The sequence below is a fragment of the Drosophila obscura genome, unplaced genomic scaffold (assembly GCF_018151105.1).
Source record: "Drosophila obscura isolate BZ-5 IFL unplaced genomic scaffold, ASM1815110v1 contig_1, whole genome shotgun sequence".
Taxonomy (NCBI): domain Eukaryota; kingdom Metazoa; phylum Arthropoda; class Insecta; order Diptera; family Drosophilidae; genus Drosophila; species Drosophila obscura.
In genome coordinates this window covers 4505447-4527575 of record NW_024542679.1, presented here as the reverse complement: position 1 = coordinate 4527575, position 22129 = coordinate 4505447, and the positions used below count along the sequence as shown (strand labels likewise).

The window sequence follows — 22129 nt, the reverse complement described above, 5'->3', positions numbered from 1 at the left end:
CTGTGGTTAATTTGAATTCAAAAAAACAACTCAACTCGATATTCAAACATGGTGGGATAGTGTGACCATAGCGGGCTTTCAGCAAAAATATATTTCATTTCAGTTGTGATCGATACTGCTATCGATCGCTCTTGAAATTTTGCAGCACTAGTCTGCAGCAAGAACAGTTATGCGCACATTTTGTTTGTTTTCTATAAATTTTATTACACAAAATACGTATAAATACAAATACAATTAGTGAATTCCAATAAAAACTATCTACCCAAGTGTTTATTGATACAGCAACAGTAAGTGCGGGCAATGCGTCTGCATTCTTTGCACTTGCACCCAGTCTCGGCATTCAAAACATTCGCGGGCTACTACGCAGCACCTATCCAACCCCTCTCCTCCCCGCAACACTCTTCAACTAGTATTAATATTTAATCCACTGCTAGCCCGGGCAGAATGTCTGTCTGCGCACCTGCCACTCCGCCAAACAACCAAATAAAAACGTGCAAAATAATAATCACTGGCATGCTCTGTTTGCGTATACATATTGCATATTTTTTTGTTTTGCACTTTTTTAATCATAAAATCATTTCATAAAAATGATTTGAGCACATTCTTTATTTTTGTTTGTTTGTTTGTGTGTTCGCTTACATGAGTACCCTCTTTCCCCCAACCCTCCCTATCTGACCGTCTGCCCAGCCGTGACCACAGTCCCGCCCCCGCCGCTCGGTGGCTGATTTTATTATCAATTTTCATAACATTTTTTGCAAATTTTTGTAGCACCTGGCGAACAGATGGATCGGCAGTGGCATCGGCCCAGGCTCATTTATTGGTAGCCACGTCAACCGTCAGCACAGCCAATTACGCAAATTAAACAGATTGTTATCCTGTCCAGACAGGACCGCATCATTCCACATCTCGTCGCGACCCCGGACAATATGACAAGCCAGGCGGCTTAATTCAATCAACGTGACATAATTACTTAATTAATTAAGTGCGCCCAACGGTCACACATTCAAATCGGCCATCATGTTGCGAAAATCATTCAGCGAGCCGTACATTTCGAAGTCCCCGCCACCGCCGCCGCCGCTGCCACCACCCCTCCCATACACCTGTGCCTGTGACTGGGCGTGGGAACGCACGTGCGCCGGCCTGGGCAGCGTCAGTGGCACGGGCAGGAGCTCCGGCATCACCGAGTGATGGGTAATCAGCGCTTTCAGCGAACTAAACTCCTTGGTGAAGCCCTGCAAGTGAGGGGATTAGCATTTTTCTGCCTCTATTACAATGCATTTCATACGTACCTTGATTTTGTAGCCCCGCTGTGTCCTGAGGATCAGATAGTGGGCCACACGCGGCGATGGCGGCGGCACACGCAGCGACAGAGCAAAGCAGCCTGGCTTGGTGCTGCTCTGACGCACCAGGAAGGCGCCGGGACTCTGGCGGGAGAGCACCTCCAGTGAGATCTCGCGCGGAATGCCCGCTTGGAACCAGGCGGCCCCTTTAAGCTCCTGCTGCTCGGCCAGGCTGAGATTATCCAGACGCAGCGATCCGTTGGCGGAAAACAGTTTCGGACTGGAGTTAGCTGCAGAGGGGTAAGTGCAACTATTAGTTACTATTTCCATGTGCCTCCGGGTGTGGCACCCCCGCACTTACCGCTGCATGTCTCTCGCAAATACTTCTTGTTGCCGGGCAGCTCCACCTGCAGGCGCTGGGTGGCCGTTTCCAGGGCGGTGAGCGATTGGCGACACGAGTCGCCAAATTTGCTGGCCACATACTTGTCCGGCTCGCAGATGGCCTCGTTCACATAGCCATCCGAAATGGTCTGCGATGAGCCCGAGTTCAGGGAGGAGCCGCATGTGTTGTGCACCAGTGGGCGGCTGTCCTCGGTGCCCCGGAGCAGGCCAATGCCCATGGTGAGTCGTTTCACCTGCACAGAAAACAGAGCACAGAGGAGGAACAAATGAAAGGATTGGTGGGTTGGTCGGTTGGCTGATTGGTTGGTTTTCCAAATGCTACATTTTGCATGTTGCATGTTGTCTGACAATTTGGCAAAAGTTTTCGCATTGCTATAATGGCAATTTGGGATTGTTGTCTGACCAATATCACAGCAGAGCAGAGCAGGTGCAGCGCCATTTGGGTATTGTTTAGTTGTTATAGTTGTTACTGTTGTTTCCCCCGAAAACTAGCATTCTCCTAAGCCCCTTCCCTCCCTCACTCTTTCGGCTTTCCCCCCCCCACACACACAAAACCAGGAAACATCAAACACACTTTGGCTCTCACAAACCAGAACCGCAACATGCTACCAGCGCCTCCCTCCCCTTCAGACTGCCACAGATTGATGTGTAAAATTTTTGGTTACCAATAAAATGTTAACCAGTGTTTGGCACACCCACTCCAAACCCACTCTCACCCACTCTCCACCTCCCCCATTTTGTTGGCTTCTGCGGAAAATTACTTTGAAATGAGTTTGGTGCCTGAATTGAAAGTTTTCTGCCATTGGCGTTGGCTTTCTGCCTTCTGCCTTCTGTGGGATTGCCGCTTAAATTGTTTCCCATTGCGTTTTGTAATTAGCCGCCGAATCCAAAGTGGAGCAACTTATCTATGGCTGCCCCTCTCTAATTTGTGATAATTATGTTGATTTTATAGAGATGAAAGCGACGCGAGAGAAGTTTACTTAATAATGTGGCCAGCAGCCAGCGGCCAGTGGCTTAAATATTATCTGAATTTGATTCTGGACAACTTATACCTAGCACAAGGAGTCCTTAAGCTGCGCATTGGAGCACTTTTCAAATTGCATTCATTGGCTAATTAAATTGGCACATTGGCGTCGGACGGCGGGCGGCAGGCGGCACTTGGCTCTGTCATTAAGTATGCAATCAGAGCCTCCTTTCTGAACAGAATGTCCTAATGCCCCCATTATGCTAATGACATTGGAAAGGACCCACGCATTATGCAAATCCTGTTGGGGCAGGGCAAGACAATGCAAGAAGTGCCACTTGCCAGACGCTCGAACGAAACTTCAAGCTCGATGCTGGGAGATGCACGATGCTCTACAAATCCCCCAACTATAAAGAATGCAGCGATTGGGTTGGGTGGGTGGTATGTCAGGCAAGGTATGCCTAGACAATGGGACAATAGACGTGTCTAAGTTGAGAGCAGAACATTCAGAGCACTCTGGCATTTGATTTTCCCAGTCCCATTCCCTTGCCATTCTCCTTTCTCTTATTTCTCTTTTGCTCCCTGGTGCTTCGTTATCTGTTGAAAACTTTCCACGTTGCCTACTTTCAGGCGCCGCCAGACAAAAGTTTCCCATTGTCCGTCCGTCCCTGGTAAGGGGGTTCTCTCTCTCTCTCTTAGGCCTATATACATACGTAGACGGTACAAGGGGAAAACACGTGACAGCAATGGGGCTGTCGGATGCATTTGCTTTGCTGCTGCGATTTATGTGTCATAAAGTCAGTAAGTTAACGGCATTTGGCTGCCATTTGCCAGACATCTAGCATTGTTCTCTCACTACCTTTATGTCTCTCACTCTCTATCTATGTCTCTATTTCTTTTAGGGGTGCACTGTGCGAAAATTCGAATGTCTTTCTAAATTTTAACTCTGTTCAATTTAATTGAAAATGTGTGAAAAAAACTCAGATCGGGTGAATTTGAAAATAAATAACCTTTTCTAAAGGGTTTTTCGTCTCCTGAAAGTAAATTTAGAATAGACTAGAAGGTTCTTCGAGAGCCTGAATGACTTTGATTCTTAGATTAAAAATATGGACATATGTATTTATTCCCGCTACCATCTCTGTCAGAGGATATCTGTGCATCTGACTAATAGATCTATCATCATATTCATTGAGTGAACTCTCATTTCTCATCTATATTTAGCAGTGGATAAACTTCTCTAGCTTGTTTAATTTCTCTCAGTGTGCTTCTGCTGCCCCTTCGACTTCCCTTTGTTGGTTGCAAGTAAGTGCTGCAGCTGCAGCTCCTCCTCTGCTAACGGCGCGTGCCAAAGTGCCGTTAGCTGGAAAATTTGCATTTGTGCAAATTAATTTAATGAACTCTTTTTCGGGGCAGCTTGTTTAGTGGCAAACACTCTTCGCTCTCCGCTCGGCACTCTACAGCCTCGAGTGCGTCCACTACATGGAAAGTTGTTGAGGGGAAAATTGCATTTGATTGCGATTCAGATTCAAGCAGTGCAATTTCCCTCAAGTGCCACAAAATGTTACGGCAAAGAAGAGGGAAAGAGTGAGCCAGTCAACAGTTAATTCCTATGGCAGGACAAAACTCCCAAGAATCCCCAAGGATTTTGCCTCCATTCTTGTTTCCAATTTTACTCATTTTTCATTCCTGAAATTCTGTTGATGTTGTCTCAATTTGAAGGCTCCTCCTCTCCTCTGCTCTCCACTTCTCCTTTTTATTTTTTTGTTGGTTTCCACTTAGCCATTTGCATTGCTTTGACATTTTCCGGCATTAAGTGCATCCCCAGCTAATTCTTCAATGGATTTCCGGATCCTCATTCAGTCTCCCTGGAAAATCCACCAGTGTAAGCAGATTTATGCTCTCTGTGCAAAGTAATTTGCAAGCAATGAACAAGCAATGAAAAAAATCATGTACAAAGAAACCTGCCAACAAAACGAACAAAGAAATGATTGCTCCCAAAGGAAGGAGGTCCTTCTTCTACCTCCACTAGGCTAATAGTTAATATTAACAAAAAAAAAATAAAGCAAAAAAAAAGATTGATGAAGCAGTAGGAAGGGTGGGGTACGGGAGGGGTAAGGTAACTATTCTGTGGACTTACCAGCGGCGGTTTATCAACCAAACGACGGCAATTATTCATTTCTGTGGGTGAATTATCCTCCTCGGAGCTGGGGGAGCGCGGCAGTTGCAGCTGATGCTGGTGCTCCTGCTCGGGCAGCTCTTGGGCATTGTGGTGGCTGTGCACCAGCTGCAGCTGCTCCACGTGGCGTCTGGGATGGTGCGGATGCGAGTGCGTGTGCGTGTGCTGCTGCAACTGAGGGCGTGGATGCTGGTGCGGATGATGATGATGATGGAAATAATGCTGCGGAGATGTATTCACTGTGGTCGCTGTGCCTGCACCAGCAGCTGCCTCACTGTGGCAGTTAGCAAATGATTTCCACGAATTAATACACGGGCAAAGAAAAGCTAAAGAAAATGACTTGCTCTTACCTGAAGATCTGCTCTGTGGCAATGGGCGACTTCGGGGCCGACTCAATCAGCGTCGTCTCAGCCGTGTTCGATGACGATGACGTGGAGGAGCAGGCTGAGGACGAGGACGATGTGAAGGTGGCTGTGACTGTACTGAGCTGCGGTTCCAGGCGTAGCCTTATATCCTGCATGGCCATGAATATGGGTAGGGCTCCTCTCAAATATATATATTTATGTATATTTATATTTATATCCGTACGCTGCTGTTTGTGGCGTGCCCAACCCTTTAGCGCATCTGTGGGGCAAGAGAGGTGTGTGCGTGAGTGGCTTGTTAAAAGTTCGTACCACACTTGAGAACCCTTTCACAAAAATATGAAACTTTTCGTAGCTCTTAAGGAGGCGAAAAACTTTACCCCTTACCACCAACCCCCTCGGTCACTTCTGGACCTTATGGTAATGCTCTATGCTCTGCTCTCCTTTCTTACGCTGCTTTTGCCTGCTGATGATGATTTCTTGACTTATTTTTTGTACAACAGCATTTTTGCCGTCTTGAAAACTAGAGAACTGAAAACTTTTGCTTTAAGCAGCTTCCACTTTCGCACAGGCCCTGCCCTGGTCCTTGTTTAAGGCTTTAAGCCTTTACCGACTGCAAAACTTTTTCAAGCCACAAGTCCTTGCTTATTGAATCTCTCTGTCTCTCTACGATATGCCCGGATCCGTGCATGTAGTGTAGTGTAGTGCCTGTATCTGTATCTGTGTCTGTATGTGTGTGTGTTTGCTGTGTGGTTCTTCTTGGGTGGAAACTTTTAATGCGATTTTAAGCCTTTTGCTATTAGTTTGCAAATTGTTTCCAGATTTTCAGCATATTAATTTTTAAAGCTTTTCCTTCAATGGTTTTTTGGGTCTTTTGGTTTGCGGGTTTCCAGCCAAGTGTCTCTTAATTGAAAGCCGAATGTGGGTTAAGGTTGAAACAGGAGCAGAAGGAACTGGCAAAGGAGGCCTTAACTTTGCCCGAAGGTTTCCACTTTTTGTTCTGTTCTCTTGTTCTGTTGCCGCATCACTTTACCTACATTCAACGCTCCGCGAACAATGCAAAACGAAGATCCTCTAGCAGCAGACAAAAGAGATGGCTGCTGCTGATGTGGCATGCAACAAAAGAACTGCCAACATTGAAAAGAGGAAAGACGAGTGCAAAAGGCAAGGAAAATCATTGTGCAAAAGTGTAAGAAAAGCAAACTGAAACGGCAACTGCAACTGCAGGCGAAATGTCGACAGTTGTGATGTGATGTTCTGTTGCTGTTCTGCATCTGCATTTAACAAGTATACGCCATGCTGGCCGGGCATTAATTTGGCAAAGCGAAGAAACGCAGTACGGACTGCAACGCCAACCAGGAGGGAAAGTCACAAATGTGCTGACATTTGCTGGCACTCCATGTAAAGTTCTGTAAAGTGTCAAAACAGCAACAAGAACAAGAAGTTTGTGTCTGGTGTCGGGGTGGGGCGGTGCAGTGCATTGCATGTCTCACATGTTAATTTAGCTAGTCATACACACAATGCATCAACATGTTGCACAGCTGTACGTACAGCACTAATAAGCTGCAGACAACATTACCATAGCATACTCTTGTGGGTCTTTTTTAAACTGAAAAATGGGAATAGCTCTATGCCAGAGATGGAAATAGTTCCTTAACCTTTGCAGTAGATACAAGAGAGTTACAAGTAGATTTCTTACCCTTTTCCGAGACAGAAATAGAGCCAGCGACAGCCACAGTATACGTGGCGGACGTAGTTCTGTGTTTGGCTCAAATCAAGTCAAAGTTTAGCTCAATAAATTTCAAAGAAAAGTTTCCATTTTATTGCTATTTGTTTTGGTGGTAAGCAAAAGTTCTTTTTATCGCTACAAGCAAACAGAAAATGCATTGAAAATTATCCGAGAAACAAGAAAAACGGCCAAAAGGAATGCAAAGGAAACCCTTGCCACGACTTAAAGTTGAACTTTTCCTCGGGCCAAATAGTTTTTCGTGTGCTGTGTGTTGACTCGTACTTTAATCCCCCCCAACCCAAGTCTATTTCTCTCTCTCTCCTAAATGGAATTGAAATTAACCTTTATGGAGTGTCTGTCTGTGGCTGTGTCTGTGTCTGTCGCTTTCTGTTATTTAGTCTGGCACCACCATACGAGTATGACAACCTTCATATCCGCACATATCCCCACTTCCTTTGTGCTTGTATACTCCTCGTATAAGTTCTTATGAACTCTACTACCCTTCCGTTGGCACATTTGCTTGTTAGTTTATTGAAATTGATATTATGGTTATCCCCGTGGCCAACTCGTGTCAGTCTGTCAGTGTCTCCCTTTTTATTTTCATGCGAGATTTTGTTACCAAATTCATTGTTAAATCGTTTGGAATTGTTTTTCCTTTTCGGCTGCTGCTGCTGCTGCTGCAGCTCTTAGAACTTTCAGACAGAGGACTTGCCTGACTTGATTGTCATGCTATATGAAGTGTTTCTGTCTCATGTTTGCCGCTGTGGCATGTTCCCACAGGCCCTCCCCCCACGCCCCGAAACTCAGGGTAACTCTGTGTCTCTGTGTCGTGGTTCTGTTTCCATATTTTTCGGTCCTTATGTCTTTAATGCGAAACTTCAGAGTCGTCGTCGTGGCTTATGGACTCGCTGACAAAGTCTTTAAAGCGCTTATGTCAATCAATGAGCGGCGACACTGCAGCAGTGCAACAGTGGAACATGCGGCCAAAACGGATGTGGTTGCAGCAAACAACAATAGCAATCACAAACGAATGTCACAGCAGTCTTTAAACCTGGGTGGGCTCTGGCTCTGGGGCCAACATGTGAATTGCGGTAATATGAATACCCCGACAGACAGCAGACAGCAGAAGGTGGCAGAGAGTGGTGGTGGGTGCCTCTGAAGAGCGAGAAGTAACGGTGCAACAACTTGAAATGTTGTAGGTGCGCCCGCGGGGCAACAATGAGGCAACAATATTTAAAAGACACTCGACAATGGCAACAAGCCATCCGAACCAGCAATGAGGCTGAAACGAAGTCTCAGAGAGAGGGCAAGGCAGAGCAGGGCAGGGCACAAAGTTACAGAAGGCACGACAAAACAATACCCGTTCGCCGGTGTATCTATCCCCATGTTGGGGCGCCACAAACCTATCAGAAAATTTATGTAGCCATCAAAGTGAATGGAGATGGGAAATGGGTATTGAGTGCTGGGGTGCTGTCGTTTCTGCTGCAGCGTGTGGCAGCCACGAATGCCGTTCAATTATGAATTATGCCAACAATTTCATTTGACATGTTTGCAGTCGGATCCCCATCCTGCCAGAGCTCCTGCTTCTGCCCCTGCTCGTCTTTCTGTCTTCTGCTCTTCTTCCACTAATTAAATGCAGCTCTGTGGGGTCGATTTGTTGCGCTAATGCGTCTCTCGTAATTACACGAGAAATGGCGACAACGGCGACAACAACACCAGCAACAACGGTCGCGGCGGCGGTGGCGGCAACATTCCAAGGCATTTAACTCATGCGCGAGAGAACGTTGCGTGTGTCAATAGAACAGTGAGAAATGCTTTGTAACCGTGCTGGAGTCACAGAAGGAGAGCCTAGCCATTGGAGACCATGGTGGTGTCCAAGAACGCTCTGGAGGCACAGGCACACAGGCATAGGCTCCTTGGCGTCGTGTCTATGTCCACATTTGGCATGTGCAACAGCTACAGCTACAGCAACAGCAACAACAATGGCTTCTTTGTTGTGGCAAAAGCTCCTTGTTGGCGTCGGCATTGCCTGCAATTGTACATTGACACCTCCTCTTGGCTGTTGCCTTTCAGTTGGTCTTCTTTTTGCAATATACCCTTGCCAAGGATGTTATATACTTTAGCATTGAATTGGATATATTTATTTATCTTTATTTGACAGCAACATCTAACTAAAGCTAACTCTTCTTTTAGTTTTCCAGCAGGAACTGAGAAACGAAGATCCCTTCAAAAGTCCCCTCAAATTACATACATATATAAAATTATCGCGTTATTTAGCTTATAAGCATCTGCTACATTCCTACAAGAATTATCATATTTATGGGCAGATTTCATGGGAACATGGAATGAAATGATTTCTAAGAAAATACTACAATAAGTAAAAGAAAAATATCTTCTAAATTCTAATTGGTATGATGTTCCCAAGTCCCAAGAACCCTCCCCTCCTTAGGGTATTTACACCTTCGACTTGCTCAGTGAGGCTTTGTTTCTGTTGCTTTTTTGTGGGCATTGCTCTGGCGACGTACATGAAATTTATGTCGCCTAAAGTGCAACTCTGACAATGTGAGCTTGTAATTTGTTGTAGTTGTTGTTTCTGTTGCTGTTGCTGGGTTTTTTGTGGCTTTGGTTGTCAGCACTTGGCCATGGCTATTTAATGATTGTGTCGTGCAAATACCAAAAGCAAAAAGCAGTAAAGAAAACCATCTTCAACTGCACAGAGAGAGGGAGAGAGATTGAAATCCCACTCTGCAATAAACCAAAGTCAGCTGTTCCACAACTCCACAAGAGTGGATGGGGGCTGGGAAAGAGACACGGGGCGGTTGGACAGGTGAAAGGCGACACGGGGTGTGGCAACATCATGCAAATGTCACATGCAATCATAAATGCATATCGACATGCACAGGACTGTAATAATTTATACAAATATCTGCGGCTTTTGACTCTGCACTTGTCACCCTTTGGCAGAGTTGTCCCCCAGCCACAAGACCTCTTCCAGGAAGAGCAACGCAGAGCGGGAGAGCGGGCTGCACTTGGTATCTGCATGCCAGGCGACAGTTCAATAAAAGTTATGCCACAAGATGATGACACAGTTTGCAGACACCTGAAAGGTGCCGTGAATGCGGATGCAGAATTGCAGGGTGGGGGGGAGCTGGAGAAGGATCCACCGTGATGTGGAGATTGAAAAACTTTTACCTCGTTGACTGTGAAAATGAAATATGTTTTCGGCTGCATTTCAGGCATCATTCTTCATCCTTCGTGCGCTTTTTTCGGTGACAGTTGCAAAGTGCAGTATCAATAGGCAAAAACGCTTTCCTCACTGACTTTTCCGATTGCATTGGGGATTTTCCGGGGCAACTTTTGCCACAGTCATCCAAGCAGACAGCAGACAGGAGACAGGATAAAGTAAATGAAGATATTCTGGATATCAGAATCTGGGGAATGACTTGCAATCGAAGGCAATCATCGGAATGCCAGTGGCAGGCAGGCAGGCACGCAGGCACACAGCCACGGGGCATGTCCCGGGGCACGCCTGCATTCCATTAATTAACAATTAGTGCCGTCAAAAGGGGTTGCCACAGAATGGAAAGAGTTGGAGCTCCTTTTTCTTTTTTGATGTGCTGCGTCGTCGCTTTCCGGTGCACAAAATTGGATCCGAATACCATACCCATACGGTAGCTGCTGAGATCCGAGACTCGAGATCTGTGGATGGGAAGCGCATGGGCATCAATGCACACAATCAGTTGATAATGATGCGGCAACGCCTTCTGCAATTTCGAGCGTTAAGGCCAGAAAGCGGATAGCGGAAAGCGGAAAGCGGTAAGCGGCAAGAGGGATATAGCCAGAGATCAGAGCTAATGTCAAAGATGACAGCCACAAAGATGAAGAGGATGATGATGATGATTATGATGATTATGAGGCGGATGACGACTGACGACTGATGACTTGTGTAATAAGTGGAAAGAATCTTGTCTAGAAACAATAACTCGTTCCTGTAACCGTACCCGTCCCGTCCGTACCCGGCCTGGCTTTGAACTTGAACTTCAGTGGTTGTTGCATGTTGCATGCCACAAAACACAACTTAATGATGGTTTCTCTGTCTCTCTCTCTCTCTCTCCTGTCTCTCTTGTGTGTCTCTCGTTATGGCTAGATCGCTTGGCTGAACTGCAATTGTGGCTCTCACTTGGCTGCTCTCTCGCTGGCTGCCTGGCTGCCCAGCCTGCTCTATGGCTCTGTGCGCCTGTTAACTTGGCCATGAAACATTCGCAGCTCGGCCAGAAATTTCACAACCGGCATTGGGAAATTGCTGGAAGACGAACCAGCAGCCGCCTGCAGCCGGCTGCAGCGCGGAAAAAAGTGAGTTGAAGCTGTAGGAGCTGCAGTAGCAGCTACGTGTTTTTCTTGTTTTCTTTTTGCTTTTCTGCTGTGCTGTTGCTGTCGTTTTTTGTTTCCTTTTTCGGTTTGGATGGTTGCATCTACGCGATCTCGATTCTGGATGTGGATGTGGATGTGAATGTGGCTCTGTGTGGACTCTGTGTACGCAGTGAAAACTCGTTTCTCAGCCATATTTGTGCGTGGCGGCGTCTTAACCGCAAATCCTTTTAGATATGAATTCAATTCATATATTATTTATGATCTGTTTATTTTTATTGTGCATGCCAGATGAACATCATAATGATGATTGGATTGGGTTGGCTTGAGGTTTTGAAGATTGCTGGGGGATTGTGGATGGGCGATTGGGATTGAAGAGGGCCCCTCAATGCTATGCCTGTCTGTCCGAATGTCCAACTGTCTCGTTCTGTCTGTCAGAAATGAGAAAACTTCTAATTGGAATTGCTAATCAAGTTTGGCAATTTTCGATCGCTTGTCTGCATTTCGCCTGTCTCTGGGAAGTGTTTTGTTGTACATACACCCCACCCCACCCAATTTTGAGCCCTTAAAGTGGGTTAAGTGGATGCAAATTCCAAGCTCAATGGATCATTGATTGCGTATCGAAATACAGCTACTGGTTGATGGGTTATTTATGAAAAAAAGAGAGCTAATGTTCTCATTAATGGTGTGTGGAAAATGTAGGTAATAAGAAGCATAATTTTTATGCATTTTCAAGTACAAATAAAAATAAATTCTGTATAAATTCTAGTGCAATTTTAGCCTATTTTGAATGCCTACATTCCTTCTCTTGATTTAAGTTTCCCAACTCTCGAGTCTGGCAACCTTGGTCTCCATTTAAGGCCCTACTTTCCGCTCTGCACCGCTCCTTTGCTTCGTGCCTCCAAAAATATCTACCCACTTTTGGGGCGCTATTCTTAGCGGACAATATCCAGTTCAGCGGCGCCCCACACGATGATGCTGGAAAGTAAATCGTCTGTGCTGCCTTGATTGTGCCTTGTGCCCCGCTCCCCACTCCTCCTAGCCCGCTGCCTGTCAGGCTGTTTGCCAGCAGAACATGGCCTTAATAGTTAGCCATGTACGTGAATATATGGCTCATGCGAGTGGCTCATACTCGTAGTCGTAGTCGCCGCTCTTCGCTGGATATTACAATTATTATTGTAGTTGACAGGCGGCTCGACGGTGACAGCGAGCAATTTATGCGGCGCTACGCAGCAAGAGGGAACCTGCCTGGGAATGTACATATTCCTGTACCATTCTGTACTGTATTCCCCAAAGTGGCAACAGCAGCAGCAGCAGCAACAAGCGGAGTCCAAAATTATTTTCAAAGCAATTAGACCGACAATTGAGTGGAAAAGTGATTGAACGCTGCATCGAAACTTACTCGGGCAAGGGAACGGGAACTTCAGTTTGAAGTTACTTTGGACTGGAGATGCTTTCTAAATGGGAATGGGGATGGTATCCACTTGAAAGTTAAGAGCCTTCCGGCTCAATTTTTTTCAACAGTGTGAAATGCCACTTTGAGTGACGGCTTCAAATGTAGCTGCCCCGCGCCCCTCTTTAACCACACTTTTCTCACTCCTATTTCCCCCCACATTTACCACTCTCTTTCCCTGACTCTTTCCACCACTCTTTCCCCTAGTTTTACCACTCTCTTTCCCCCATTTTTCTCCACTCTCTTCTCTAATATATTTCATTAAAAAAGAAGGGGGAAATAAAGCCCGTACAAAGTTTTCAACGTAAGTGTGGAATGCAATTAAAATGCAACTACCAAAACGGATTATAGCAAACATGTATGCACATATATTCAGGATCTGTTCCGACCAAGTACTTAGCATACAGAGAGGGAAATTCCCTGCGAAAGGGATAAAAAGCAAAAGCGGAAGCTTCGAACAAAAAAAAAGAGAAGGATGGAAAAAAAGGAAACGTTTAACAGTTTAGCGGCGCTTTCCTGTGCTCTGCTTTAATGATAATGAAGATTATGTTGCTGCTGCTGCTACTGCTGCTTGTGGCTTGTGGCAGGAGGCAGAGAGATGATGTGCATGTGGATGCAGATGATGTGTTGGCGCTAAAGCTGCATGATAATGCTGATGCTGCTGGCGCTATAATGAAATTGTTGCTGAAGCGTTGGTTTGGAAAAGTGCAAAAGCTGTAGCCAAAGCAGCAGCAGCAGCAGCAGCAGCAGAAGCTGCTTGTGGGACTTTATGCATATGTATGTAAATACTCGTACATATGTACATATGTAGGTTTGTATATTTATTTGTGCTTGCTGCACTTGTATCGCATCTGTGTTTGTGTGCTGTGTGTGTGTGTCTGCCTGACTTCAAGTGGCTCTTAACGGGAAGCGCTTTGCATTGCATGCTACAGATGGAATTTTTAAGCTGTTCCCTAGCTTGGGGTACAATAACTGTCAGTGGAAATTTGTGGTAATGCAGAGAGGGCAACTATAGAATGGTTTAAGTTTGTTAGGGGACTTTAAAGGCAAGTGCCAAATTTGACCAAGAATTTATTATATTTAATGGGGAATTGTCCCAGGGAAGTATCAAGAAAACTTTCTTAATTTAAGGGTATCCATCGATCGTTGCTATCCTCCACATATTTCTCTTCCTACTGGTTTTTTTGCAACCTTCGTTTGTATATTTCTTGTAGAGATTCGCGAGAGGAACTGAAGGAATGATGTAAACAAATTTCAAAGAAAACAATTTGGATAATTACATTATTTTGATGAAGAGTTACAGTTATTACAGTGGCTACAGGAGATGGCTGAGAGAGCGGCAGGGATGGTGGGGGATCTGAGCTGAATGATGGGCCAAGAAATGAGGAATGGCACAGGCACAGGAGGATCTTTAAGAGCGTGGATGATGCTGATGAACTGATTTACATCGTTGTGTGGTCGTTTGTTTTGTGAGTTACGTACGGGTACGTAGGTTTGAGGTATATCCCGAGTTACGATGAGATAATTGCAGGATGCAACAGCAACATGGCATGCAAATGAGATGAGGCCTTGGACTCGTGCACGTGAACGAGAACGAGTGCTTAACCCCATTTTCGGGGTCCAATCATAAAACATATTTGCTTTAATTATACATTCCAGCTGGTTTCGCATCAGCATCTCTCTGTATCTGTTTATCTGTGCATCTGTGCATCTCTGTAGCCATCTCGATCTCTGGCTTTCGGGCTCAAAGCAAACGCAATTGCATTTTCAGTCTGGCCAAAGGCATTGACTCACATTAATAGTCAGGCAATAACCGCAGGCTGTTGCCAACAACTGCAGCAGCAGCCTCAACAGCAACAGCAACTGCAGCAACAGCAACAAAGTCGAATTTTCATTATGGAAGCCAAAACGTTTCCACTTGGCCGACTTACACCTGCCTCTCGACTCCTGCTGCTGCTCTCCCCTGAGGGGGAGCCACATTCAATGTATTCAATTATTATTATAAGCCAATGCCCCTGCCCCGCCCAATGGTTGAACCTCCCCGCGGGCTGATGGAACCCGAACCCCAATCCCAATTGAAATTGATTTGCCGAAAATGCTCGGTGAAAATTGCCGGTTTGCCGAGTTAGAGGCGAAGGCGCTGCGGAGAGCGATAGCTAGGAAAACGGTCGAAACAATTTCCCAGCATTTACATAATTTTCTTTTGTTGCAACATTTTGTAATGTAAACTCAGCTGCTGCCGCTGCGGCTTCTTATGGCCAGAGCCAGGGTCTATCCCGTTGCCGAGCCGAGGCTGTGGCCTGCCTGTTGGCATCTCTGCGGTTTTCACTTGGCTCGTTACGCTTTTGATTTTTCCAATGAATATCGTTAGCATTTCATTAAGAGGCGGCGATATTGCGGTTGCCATTGCCCCACTGTGGCTCTGTGACTGTGCCTGCCCGCCTGCCTCCTGCTTCCCTTCCTAATCGTAAATATTTCGTGTAAATATTTATACATTTGTTGGACTTCTTGTTCTGGATACTCGGGGGCATACGAAGCCCATAAACATGTCGATAAAGAATCCCGAAGCAGGTTTTTTTTTTGTGTAGTCGCAGGTTCAGTTCCAGTTGCCTCATGCAGTCTGAAGCTTGGGATTCTCTGCTCTGGATTCTCATGATGAACTCTTGGCATCTTCGGGGTAGGATTCAGCTCCATTCCGCCTTTGTTTCTGTGTTCCAGGGGATCTCCAGCTGCCCCATCGGCCTCAGCTTTTGATTGTCTTTTAATTAAACGACAGACGGAATACAATAAAAAGCAAAGAAAAGGAATGCTGGAAACAGGTTTCATTAATTTTCATTGCCCTCCGACTTCGATAGTCTCTCCTCCTGCTTTTGCTTTAGAGTAATTTCAGTTCCCACTCCCATATATCTTCTACCTGTCCGTCAGTTTGTTGTTTGCTTTATGGCTGTCAAATTTGCTGCTTATCAGCGCTTTATCTACATCTCCGGCTGTCGTCTCTCTGTCAACATCTACGACTTTATAGCAGGGGGCTTAGGGCTCGCTCCAGCTCTAGCTGCAAATGCATTTCCATTTCCCCTTTTCCCCGTCCCACTGCCTTGTCAGGCTTATCTTATTAGAGCAAACGAAAATGCAATCCACACAATACTCGGAAAAAACCTTTAATTGGATGCAATTCGTCTGATAAAGTTGAGACTTTCGAGTGGGTAAGCAAGCAAGTGATAAAATTGGAATTTAGTTGCCCGAATCGTTGGGTATTTAGTTTTTTTTGGAGGTTGCAGATGCAGTCGATGATTTTAGTGTTTCACAGAAAACTAAAAGGCTTTGTGGTTCGTGGAAGTGGAACCAATGGGAAGTATTTAGGCTTAGAAAGTGGTTTTACATATGCCAACTGGTGGGCTTGATTCTTTTTCAAAGAAATGTTGGTATAAATTACTTAATTAAAGTTAAATAGAAGAGAAGCCTTCTATATTCGTTTTCGTTTTCTATTTCTATATTTATTCTATTCTATTCTCCATTTCTAGAGATATTTCTTCAGGGTAATATATTATATTCTTTGTGGTATTCCTGAAGGATTTGATCTAACGTAATTCCAATTCCAACTTCATTTGGTTTCCATTCTATTCTATTTTTATGCACCTCCTCCTTTTCCGCTTCCTCCGTTTAATTTGTTTGAAATTAAAGTCACGCCGTTGATATAATGCCACTCCATTATGTGACAGACAAACTGAACGATCTCCGTATTTTCTAGTTCTTCGCTGTGAGATTTGTAGTTGCCGCAGTCGTTTACCTTAATTCCCCTGTCCAAATTGCTATTTATATGCAGCGCCCTCGCTTTTAATTTGCACTGCAAATCACGAGCAGACCCAAGCAGACCCCAGGCCCAGAGGCAACTCAGCTCAGCTCCTACGATGGAGTGCTAGTGTACTCCTCCTGCAGTTCGCGCGGCCCCTGAGTGCTGAGATTGCCTTGTGGCAATCGCCAAACAAAATCAACAGGTGGCGCGCATATTTCAACATGCGGCTGCCAGGCAAACCGAGCGAAATATCAATAAAAATGCCATTTGTTGCGATTGTGCCATGCCACGGAATAACCAACAGTCGGAGACCTAAAACTGGGGGCTGGGAACTGGCAACTGGATAGTGTGGGGGGTGGGGGGATTTCGAGACTCCTTTCGAGGCTGAGCTGAGAACCTGGCAGCCGCCACACATAGATAATTTCCTTCTGCGGACCACTGAATCGCAAACACCAGGCAGACCAGCCAACAGGCACTTGCTCTTTTGATGATATTTCTGGCCGAGTCAGTGTTTCTTTTTTGTTGTTTTCCTTTTTTTTTGGCTTGCTTTAATTTATTGGCCACACTTTGCCCGGCTGTTGCTGCTGCTGCTGCATTTAAACGACAAGTGTTGCAAATAAAAAGGCAAAAATTAAAGCGGTGCAAATTAGAGACAGCGAGGAGGGGCACAGCAGGGTAGGGGATAGTGGCCAGCGAATGAGCAGCAAAACCAAATCGACAACCAGCGGGTACGTCAACACCAGAGGGTCCCCGCGACCCAAGTTTCCAGCTAAAAAAACTTGTTTCAAGCTAAAAAACTATTAAGGAAGAAATGAAGAATGACTTTTTGGGGTGGTCGAAACTTTGGATACTCTTGCGCGGATTCTGCTATGACAGATTCTCGTATAGAATATAGTCATCTGATTTGGAAAGACTAAGATGAAAGGGGATTTACATTCGAGCGGTTTTGCTTGGGTTACATTTGAGGGCATATTTATGACTTGAAAGGTTTGGTTGCCTCTTCATTGGGATTCAATAAAGTTTCAAATGTGTTCCACTAGTAATCCTTATATTCTATGGCGTCTGAACCTTTTTATTTTCCGCATTGCAAACATAACTGCAAGATCGTAATACCCCATTCAAAGTGCATTAAAAGCCACCAGATTTGTGTTGTTGCTACTTTTAAAGGGGGGTTTCTTTTAGTAACGTTGCTGTTGGTGTTGTTTATTTTGCTTTTGGTGTTGCAGCAAGTGACTTTGCTGCGGTTGCCTAATAAAGCCAACAAGGGCGGGTGCCAGCGATGAGCCAGTGTGCCACAGTGGGGTTAACATCAGCGCCAAAGGCCAAAAGTGTTGCCAAAGAAATGCAAACAAACAAACAAAAGCGTTTCTGCTGCCTGTTTGTTTGTTACTTTTTCTTCTTGCAACATGTGTAGCTTTTGTTGCTGCTGTTGCTCGTGCAAAAAGGTCCAAAATGAAGACATGAGCAAAAGCCGAGAGCCAAGAGCCAAAACCAGTGCCAGTGCAACAGCAGCCAATGCCGAACTTCTTTTGTGCTGCTATGTGGCTGCCACACACATAATTGCTATGGCAACAGAGTCGGCTAACGAGTTGGGTCAGGAGTGTGGAGAGGGGGCGATGCTCCGGGCGGGGAGGTTGCATCTCTCAGCTGACAGTTGAGAAATTAGAACGGTTTTTGTCTCTCAAATCACATGCACGTGTTGCTCCCAGAGAGTCTTCTCCTTGTACTTCCCGTTCAAGTCTCTGTTTCTGCTGCTGATGCTGCTGATGCTGCTGCTGCTGTCGCCGAGTGATTGGCGGCTGTTGCAGGTGCGTGGCTGCAGCTGAACCCCTGCCCCCACTGCCTCTTCTACTCCTGCTATTTCGGATGCTGCTGATGGGCCTGTGTCTCTTACTGCTGCTACCGATGCTGCCCCCAGTAGTGCTCCTGCTGCTGTTGTGTAAGGTCAGGCCTCCGACAAACCCCTTACCCTTCCCCCTGCTTCCTTCTTCTTTCTTAATGAACGCTGTAATTTCGGTTTTTTCTATACCCTATATGCAGAAGGGTGTACCGATTTTTGCTAGTTGTTTGGCTAGGCACAGAACGAAGCTTTTACGATCGTATAAACTATATAGAATCGACCTGGCCATGCCAGAGGACTGGTTCTATATAAACTAGTGCCTTATAATTCTTTTTATCATAGGAATTATCATTGAAAATTGTATTCAATTTCCCAGCTAAAAGAGCGCCCGATCTTCAAGGGTATATAGATCTTCGTGCACTTTCTTTCTGGATTTCTTCTTTGGGTGAGCATCATCTTCCTTCTCTGCCAACTAAATGATTTTAATGTCTGTCTGTTTGCACAAATCTTCATCGTCTGCGTTGTTGTTGTTGTTGTTGCTGTTGCTGTGGCTGCGGCTGCGGCTGCGGCTGCGGCTGATGTTGCAGTTGTCATGTTTTGTTTTAAAGTTTCCCTCATGAGTTGCATATTCGATTACACCCAGACACAGGCACAGAAACAGGCGGAGCCAGAGCCTACCCTCGCGGACCCCCCCTCCCCCTCTTATTGAGGGTTTGTTTAACCAATCTGCGTAGGTGGACATTGGCGCATGTTGTGTTGCCTGGGATTTGTTGCTGGTTTTGTAGCACTACGTGATTGCGGGTTGTTGCCGTTGATTATTGCCTCTCGCGGCACGCATATAAATCTCAGTGTTTAAATCTCCAGTTAAACTTGTAAATTAAAACCTTAATGAGTCTGTGTATGGGTATTGGCTCGGGCTCTCGACTCTACGGCTCTGCGGCTCTGTACCATGCTGTGCAACATGGTTACCTCGGACTGGGGTGTGATTTATGCTGTTCACGAGCACTTTAAGACATCGGGGCTGGCATTCGGTGAGGGGGATTATCTCTGGCCAGAGATTTGAGCATATTTCTGGTAATTCCATTCCTTCAATTGTTTTGCACTCCTCCACAGCCAGCCGGCAGCCAGGGGACCGGGACTAGCGTGTTCGTTTCTTATAAGATCTTCAGCAATTAGTTGGGTAGTCCGAGTCCCACCATCACATATGGCCCCACTCCTAGCGGAACCCGCACTCTTGTCGATGACTTTTAAATGATTTCTTTTTGCTAATTAATGGCCAGTGAATATTCTCACGCTTCTCGACAGAAGAAAGAGACAGACACACCACACCGCAAACGCGGATAGGGAGGGGGGAGAGAACAAGTTCTCCTTTTGCTGCTGGCCAACAAAGTGTAACAATCGGCGACTTCCTCAATTTAATTTGCATATTTCTGCCTACCCACCACCACGGCTTGATTAATTTCCACTGTCTTGGGCGCTTAGATTTAAACTGATTTCATAATTATTTAATGATGTTTAAACATACACACATAACATGCTCCTACTCGTACTCGTAATCGTTCTCGTACCTTATTTAAATGAGAGACTGGGAGTGTACACACAAAGCACAGCACAGAGCAGCTCTTTGCTCTTCGTGTGGGATTTCCATCCGCTTGGAAAAGTGTCCACAAATGCCAGCAACAGGTTGCAGTTCAACGCAACGAATGGAAAGGTCACTCGGCCAGGCCCAAAACCAATATGTGCATGAAATAAGTCTTTGTTCAATGATCTTTGCACGAAGTTTGATTTTTGAAAATATTGGGAAACACTTAAAGCCACATTTCACAATTTTCATACAAAATAATAACGAAAACTATTTTTATTTGGTGTCTTTGTTCAAAAATTAATTTTGTGCATATTTTGAAAGACTTTTTGTTCACTTTTTAATTACCATATTTTTTTTTGAATTGCTAACAAATTGGGCTACAAATTCTAAAATTATACTAAAATATTAATCTCTTGTTTTTTGATGAATTCAAATACAAAAATGTTTTAATTTGTGGTTTAAACTCTTTTCGCACACACTTTTTTGAGACTATTACGAAATAGTCGCTTGCTGCTTCCTCTCTGTAATGATCTGACGCTCCGCTCAGACTCGTACTCGCATTCGTAACCGTATGGTAGTTGGTAGTGCAATTGAACACTGTCGTACACAAAATATATTCCACTATCCACTCGAATCACGACGGCAACACACGACGCGCGATGTGAGGCTGCTGCTCCGACGACGACGTTCGCTTCCGCTGGCTCAACGCAAACGACTAAAAAAGGCCACATAAATTTTGATGCACATTCAATAGGCCAGGCCGGGCCAGACCGTGCCGGAGCCCAGAGAACACAGAGAGGCGGGGGGCACACACAAGCAGAGGCAGAGGCAGAGGCAGTAGATGTGGCTGTGTGGCAGCGGCACAGAGCAGCTGTAGCGGCGGCAGCAACAACCAGTTTCCTTCCATTCACACGGACATTGTTTGTGGAACTCAAGTTGGCGGAACTATGTACATACGCTCCACACTCGACACTCCACACTCGGCATTCCAGCATCCACACGCCTCGTTTACGACCTGCCTCGCTTTCTTATCTTTTATGATAACAGTCGCTTTTTATGGTATAGAGGAGTCGTGGTTCGTGGCTCGTAGTTGTAGTTGGATTTCGGTTCTAGAGAGTTTCATAATTTTTAATGCCCACTTCTTGGGGCATGTAATTGATAATTTCTACTATTTCTTGGGTGCTTCGTTTTGCTTAATTAATTGATGGCTCCATTAGGGTTAGTGCTCAAGCCAGAGGATAGTATTCATACTCGTAAAGAGGTGTGTTTAACTCCCAACTGCAGGCAGATAGCTCGTAGCTTTAGCTCTCCGTTAACATAAATGTGGGGCGGCTGGTGGGTTGATTTTTACGATTGTTGGGTACGGGATATTTGGTCCTAATTGAGCTTAGGAAATTATGGTTCAGGTTAAAATACAATTGGGATCGGAGCTCGAATGAGTGGGGGTCTCAATAACTGATGGTAAAACATGTGCGGAATGTCGTTAGCCTGTGATTTTTTATGTGGATGTGGGTCACTGGTATCACTGGTATCCCATGGGAAAATTACGTTAGCAACTGTTGAATCTGTCCTCCTGTTTCTGCTACTCTTAGATCTTCTTTGGAAATGTTGAATGATGTATTTAAAAGGGGAACCCTTTTTTAAATCTGCCTAACAATTGTTTAGGATATTTCTCTCTCTAAAACACACTTTCCACACTCAGAACACGACTTACATTCTCGCCATTGTTTAACGAATTCCTTTTTGTTTTATTTAATGTCTTCGCAATCCTTTTAATAGCAAAAGACTCTGCGGAAAAGTTCCGGCTTTACCAATTCCACGACAAGAACAGTTTACAGTTAACATCCGTGGCAACTTTGTCTTCTTCCGTTGCCAACTGCCACCTGCCCCTGCTTCTGCTCCTGCACCCAACCATTCAGGCAGCAAAAAATTAATTAAAAATGCATTAAAAATGTTTGCTTCACTCATTTCCGACTCGGTTACAGGGCCCGCCAGTGCCTCCGCCTCTGCCACCATTTTCATCCACTGCTAGAGGAATGCCAATCGCAGCGCGGAAAAGACGCGTACAGCAAATTCGCTGCTGTGGCAGCAGCAACAACTATACAGTAAATGCCTCAAACTGCGACGGCAGCAAATCTTTTTCCACTTTTGCGAAACTCCAAAGTATTTACAAGCTT

The 22129-nt window shown here is 45.3% G+C and overlaps 1 protein-coding gene across 2 annotated transcripts; it reads right to left on the bottom strand.

Moving 5' to 3' along the window:
* Positions 1 to 517: 517 nt before the first annotated feature.
* On the bottom strand, positions 518 to 20654 carry LOC111071590 (tensin-3). Of its 2 annotated transcripts, none has more exons than XM_022363013.2 (6): positions 20432 to 20654; positions 5173 to 5446; positions 4784 to 5096; positions 1642 to 1915; positions 1290 to 1570; positions 518 to 1232 (listed from the first exon to the last, which is right to left on the bottom strand). In XM_022363013.2, the coding sequence occupies exons 2-6, from the start codon at positions 5346 to 5348 to the stop codon at positions 996 to 998; spliced, it is 1281 nt and encodes a 426-aa protein (XP_022218705.2). In that variant the 5' UTR covers positions 5349 to 5446; positions 20432 to 20654; the 3' UTR covers positions 518 to 995. The 2 variants fall into 2 exon arrangements, with proteins under 2 accessions (XP_022218705.2, XP_022218706.2); XM_022363014.2 differs by lacking the exon at positions 20432 to 20654 and adding an exon at positions 19936 to 20305.
* Between the last annotated feature and the right edge of the window lie 1475 nt (positions 20655 to 22129).

Excerpts from the sequence above, each read along its gene's own strand:
- LOC111071590 (XM_022363013.2), bottom strand. The coding sequence starts at position 5,348 with ATGGCCATGCAGGATATAAGGCTACGCCTGGAACCGCAGCTCAGTACA. Across the intron at positions 5,097-5,172 it reads GCCACAGAGCAGATCTTCAG|TGAGGCAGCTGCTGGTGCAG; the intron begins GTAAGAGCAAGT and ends TAACTGCCACAG. Across the intron at positions 1,571-1,641 it reads TTTGCGAGAGACATGCAGCG|CTAACTCCAGTCCGAAACTG; the intron begins GTAAGTGCGGGG and ends ACCCCTCTGCAG.